The sequence below is a fragment of the Tupaia chinensis genome, unplaced genomic scaffold (assembly GCF_000334495.1).
Source record: "Tupaia chinensis unplaced genomic scaffold, TupChi_1.0 Scaffold000368_1, whole genome shotgun sequence".
In the NCBI taxonomy this organism is placed as follows: domain Eukaryota; kingdom Metazoa; phylum Chordata; class Mammalia; order Scandentia; family Tupaiidae; genus Tupaia; species Tupaia belangeri.
This window is the reverse complement of record NW_006159865.1, coordinates 2,376,188-2,382,284: the sequence shown is the minus strand read 5'-3', so window position 1 is coordinate 2,382,284 and position 6,097 is coordinate 2,376,188. Positions and strand designations below refer to the sequence as shown.

The following is a 6,097-nucleotide window of genomic DNA, read 5'->3' as shown; positions in this document are numbered from 1 at the left end:
TGAAAAGGAGACTTTTGTTTTTGTTGTTAGGTTTTTGCCATAGGGTGGAGAAAGACAGAGGGAAATTGAGAAATCAGCCCCCAGGGGAAATGGTCAAGCAGCAATACTTTCTCCTCCTTTCTCCTCTCGAAATTTTGGACATGCAGGCACATGCATCTGGTATGATTTTCAAGCCACCAGGTCTGGGCCTCAAACTACTCTATGAGAGTCTAGTTCCTTTAACTACCACGCCCATTACTGGTCCCCAAAGTGAGAGTTTTTAAAAATGCAACTGCTCCTTAGTTTATCATCCGAGTCAGAATTTTCATATATGCTTTCCTAGAATGAGATAGGCCAGAACCTCTAACTCACGAAATACCTCAGCCATTGCTAATGAGCGGTTAAAAGTCATAACCATGCCCATCTCTCAGAACAGTATGCTCCCTGCTCCTTGAACGCCCTCTGCTAATTTAAACGTACACTGTTTAGGACATCTGAGTCTAAGAGCTTCTTAGAGCTCATCTCCTCAGTGTCATCTGCACTCTTTGAAATGCTGACAGAAAAACTTGTATCCTGACCTTTGAACTCCATTCGCCCTGTCAGATTCAAAGCCCTGAGAATTTCTTTAATCATCTGTCCTCAAGTCTAAACTCCTACAAACAGTTATGTATTTCTTTGAAATACAGCTTGCAAAAAAATGCTTTTCTTTGTTTATACAGTACTTACCACTATAGCTGTGACTTCATATTCATCTTATTGTAACTGCTTAATATTGCTCAATTCTAATCTCATCAGGTTATTTTTTTCTTTTTTTAATCATAGAGAGGGTACATGAGAGAGAGGGAGAGTGAGAAATTATCTCATGGGGAATGGTTGCAGTGCAATCTCTTCTCTATCTCTCCTACTTTTTTGGGATTTAAGGCATGCACGCACAGATGCCTGGCATGTTTTCCCAAGATGCTAAGTCTAGGACTTGAACCATGTGGTTGGCCATATAGAATCCAGCTGTCTTAATCACCATGGGCTGGCCTTAAATTAATGTTTTTAAAATTTATTTTATGTTTTTATTTTTGCTATAGGATGCATGTACTTACTGGAGAGACAGAAAGCTTCAATAGTTTCAAATGGCCCCCAAAAGAGGGGGTATAAAACATGACAGATAAAGTGAAGTTAACTTCAAACTTCTAGATTACTTCAGGAACTGTTAATCATACTCTGTGGGTCTGGGTCTGAACTGGTTTTAACTAGGGCGAGACCTTTAACCTAGTGGTTAAGGAGGCTGGATCGTACATGGCCTATCACGATTTAAATCCTGGTCCAAGCAGCTTGAAAAACACTCCAAGCATGTGTACACGGATGCCTAAAATCCTGATAGGATAGAGAAATGGAGAAGAAGGGACTGTGATGTGCCCACGCCCCCATGGGAAGGTACTTTTTCCCTCTCCCTCCATCTCTGGAACAGGTATAGACCCATTAGCAATTAAAAAAAAGAACTAATTTTAACTGTAATAGGTTTACAACAGCCATTGAACATACTTAAGAGAACTGATAAGATGAACTTCACAACTGAATTCTTAAGTGCTTAAATAAATATTCAAACATACTTTCAGTAAATAAAAAAGTCTCTTATGGGGACCAGCAGTTGGTGTAATGGCTATGTCGCTGGACTCGCATGTAGTTGACCAAGGTTTGAGTCCTGGACCTGGTAGCTTAAACTCATGCCGCGTGCATGTGCATGCGTGTCCAAGATCCTGAGAAGAGAATGGAGGAGAAGGGATTGCGGCGTGGTCATCCCACCTGGGAGGTGATTTCTTGCTTTCTGTCTCTCTGGCAAGCTCCCACACCCTATAGCAAAAGCTTCTCCAAAAAAATCAAAAAGTCTCTTATGTTAAAAAACTGTGAAAGAAGAAAATGGTAATATACTTTATATATTTATGTAAAAAACAAACACGTGGATTGGCTATACACGTAACCATTTTGCCCCATGAGATAATTCAGCCTTGGGCTGGCTCCGTGGCCTGTGGCTGAAGCAACTGGAGCCTTCATAGCTAATTGCGTGGTTTGAATTTGGCCCCAGTGGCTTGAAAAACACATTGGGCATGTGTGTGTGAGCTGAAATTCCCAACAGAACTGAGAGACGGAGGAAAAGGTTGTGGCGTGACTATGCTCCATTCTGAACCCTTTCCCTCTGTCTCTCTCTGGTGAGTGTACTTGCTTTCTGCCAAATTTTAAAAATAAACAAACAAACAAACAAAAGAAATAATTAGCCTCTTTGATGAAAACACATACTTCCTTGATGGAAATGTTAAGAATTTCTAATGGACTTTTGATTACACACTGGGAATAAGATGTTCTTTTCCAGATGAAAAGATAACTAAAAATACTTTTGACATACTAGTTTTCACATTATGCATAACTGAAAAATAAAACCAATCTACATTAGTTTAAAGAATGACAAGCGTTTTACAGTTTCATGCATTAAGTTACCATGTTCCAGTCTGTTTCGTTTTTCCTGAATATGGATTCCATTTTCCACACACCATTTTCCCATCCAGAAATGGTTTGACTGTTATTTGAAACTCGAACATAACAGTCTTTTACAATATTATAACAAAGGTGGAGTTGTTTAGAAATCTTCTCATTTTCAGAGGGGATGAACAGAGTTTCTTTGCTCTTCAAAAGAAAGCAGAATTAGTTTTTCAACGTTGTGGAAGATGTAAGAAAAAACAGGAACTGCTATGTATAGAGCTAAGAGACTCCTTCAACTTAGAAGAATGGATGCCACTGCGGAATTCAGAATATATTTTATAGGTTGAATATAATCAGTATTATGCTGGCTTAGCACCAAGCACTACTAGAGAGAGAAAAAAAGTACGAGTTCTGACTTATATTTTTGTGATTTTTGTGTTCAACCTGAATTCATTCGTTTTTCATTTCTACCACCACCACCGTTTCTTACTTGAACCACTACAATCATTTCCTAAAATTGACTCCCATTTTCAACTCTTTTTTCTCCTATCCACAAGCTATATGGCAATGAACATGATTTAAAAAAAAAAAAAAAAGTAAATTAGGATATGCCACTTTCCTGTTTAACTCACTTCGCTGACTTCTCACTCTGCTTCCAAACTCTCTGCTGAGGGTAGCAGAGTCCTCTCTGACGGTCCTCTGTCCTCTTCACCAGAACACATGCTCCTCTCCTTCATCTCTGGCCTGCCCGCATTTCTCTTCTTTTAGCTCCCCATAAAGGTCCAGCTGGCTCTTGCTCCCTCTGTCTGAAAGCTGTTCTTCCTAGTCTTCATAGCCTGGTTCTTTCTCACCCTTCACGTCTGAACCCAAAGCCATTTCAGAGTAGCCTCTTCTCATGCGCTAAGCTAGGAGGGGGCCTGAAGGTATGGCTTCAAACAATCTTCAGCATGTGTAAAATTACTACAAAAGCTCAAGTTCTACCTAAAAATTCCAGGCAAATTTTGTATTCTAGTTCCCCCTGCCCCCACCCCTCAAATCCACGTTATAAAATTATTGCTACTCGCTAAACTCAGTGAGTGGTTCTAGTTTGGAAAGGATGATATATTTATCTGTGTCTTCACGTGCTCCCATTTAGGCACAGGTGTGGAAGCATTTCGGTTCAGACAACCCTCTGCAGTGGGGTTGTCCTGTACCCTGCAGGCTGGTCAGAAAACCCTCTGCAGTGGGGCTGTCCTGTACCCTGCAGGCTGGTCAGACAATCCTCTGCAGTACGGCTATCCTGTACCCTGCAGGCTGTTCAGCCACATCTCAGGCCTCTCTCTACCAGGTGCCAGTGGCATCCCCCCTCCCAGTGGTGAGTACAAAAATACATCAGACATCGACAAACATCCTTTAAAAGACAAAATCATCCATGGTTGAGAACAAGGATCTAATCTGTGTCAACATCTTGCTAGAGTATTTACTAATTGATAAGGATAGTAGACGGTGCTTTTTAAATATTGGGCACTAAGTACTAAATAAAAACTTCAAATATACAAGTAGAAATGAACAGATTATAAAATATTTATACACCACTGAGCGAATTTTAAAATAGTAACATTAAACACATGAACGAGAAGATAGTCCTCTAGAAGAACATGTAAATATTGCTGCCAAAAAGATAAGGTAAAAAATAGTTCATTATTTTTAGCAACTGTTTTATAGTAAGCATGTGACAACACTCTCCTTTTCTTCTCTTTATCAAAGATATTTTAGAGTACTGGCATAAACCAATGAAAATACAATTCAAAACCATTAGCTATTATTTTATAAAGGATAATTAATTACCAAAGGGAAAGAAAAAAATGTTACTAAACATAGCATGTATGCAAATGAACGAGGCAACAGGTAACAAGAATAACATTAATAGATCATAAGTATTTTTAATCTAAGATTAAGATAAGACTTCTCTTTTTGGAAATGGTATCACCAATGTTTTCCTTTTATTTTTTTAAATTGACTCCAAGAGTTAGTACTCAAAATTTTTTGTATTAACACTTTTTAAAATTTGCTGTTCTATCAAACATCTATTTCTAAAAGGAAAAATTATTTCTTTTAAAATTCATGGGGAACTTAAAGTGGTCCCCACCAATTGAGAAATGAATTTCCAAAACGGAAAATAATCTGGGTATGTGACCCAATTTGTATTTTCAAAGTTTAATCAACTTATATGCCATGCAAGAGGAAGCATACTCATCCATAAACAGGAAAATAAATGAGGACCTAAATAGTATCCACGTATTAAATTGAACACAGCTGCGAATTAAACGGGCTCTTTTTAACTGGCTTCATTTAGATTTAGACTTGTAACTTACACTGCATCAGCAGTGATTTGAATTATTTGTTGAATTTAAATCTTGTAATTCTATGGCTGAACCAATCCTTTGAACGGCCTGCTACAGATGATGGGATAAATTGAAAAGGAAACATAAAATTTACTGGAGGCAATTCAATCCTTTGGGATATATTCTTTTCTTTACAGAAATAGAAGTTTAAAGAATAGGTAACCAACTTCATTGGTCATCACTAAATGCAAATTGAGGCCATAATATTATTCAACACAAGAACTGCTAAAATGAAAAAGACAGACAATATCAGGTAGCCAAGCTATGAACAAACTTCATATTCTACTGGTGGGAGTGTAAATCGGCACAAAAAATTGTTTGGCAGTATCTGCTAAAGCTGAACATACTCCTGGTTTTTTACCTAGCGTATACTCAACAGAAATGCGTAAATGTGATCACTGAGAACATGTGTGCAAACACTCAAAGCAGCGTAATTTATAACAGCCAAAGCCTCGGAAAAACCCCAATAGCCACTAACGGTAAAAATGGAAGTCATAGTACATTAATATGATGGACATTAGACAGCACTGAGACTAAACATACTAAGGACACTCCAATTAACGTATTGTGTTAAAGACGCTACAAAGAAAAAGAGTACATATTATCGGATCCATTTATATAAAACTCATTTATAGCCCAAACTGGTATGTTAGAAGTCAGGACAATGGTTCCTTTCAGGGGTTGAAGGCCATGACAGAGGCAAAGCTCATGCGCACTCCCGGGGCTCTGACGACCTCTTTCTTACATGGGCTTGCAGTTATATGGGCACTAAGTTTGTGAAAATCTGTTAAACTGTACGCGTATAAGTTATACATTTTAAAAATGTGAATCCTTCAGTAACAGATATGTTGCAGTACAAATTTATATAAGGTAAAACAAACAAACAAAAAATCCCATTTTAAATGCTTTGATGGGACCAGCGGATGGCATACTGGTTATGTCGCTGGATTCCCACATGGCTAACTGCGGTTCATGTTCTGGACCTGGAGGCTTGAAATTCACACCAGCCACGTGTTCGTGTGTGCCCAAAATCATGAGAGGAGAATGGAGGAGAAGAGACTGTGGTGTGGCCACACCCCCGGGGGGTGACTGCTTGCCTTCTGTCTCTGTCTGTCTTTGTCTCTCTGGTGAGTGCACGCATCCTATAGCAAAAATCTCTTTTTAAAAAAATGCTTTGCTGGGAACCAGCAGTTAGCGTAATGGCTATGTCGCTGGACTCCCACGTAGTCGACCGCGGTTCGTGTCCCAGACCCGGTGGCTTAAAA

General features: G+C 38.9%; 1 protein-coding gene across 2 annotated transcripts in view; it reads right to left on the bottom strand.

Annotated features, from left to right (window-relative positions):
• Positions 1-6,097, bottom strand: part of NGLY1 (N-glycanase 1) — a gene marked incomplete at its 5' end in the record, with an annotated part of 43,272 nt that overhangs the window by 2,519 nt on the left and 34,656 nt on the right. For both annotated transcript variants that reach the window (XM_014589676.2, XM_014589677.1), the window contains 1 exon segment: positions 2,467-2,652. In XM_014589676.2, coding sequence (XP_014445162.1) covers positions 2,467-2,652 — 186 coding nt within the window.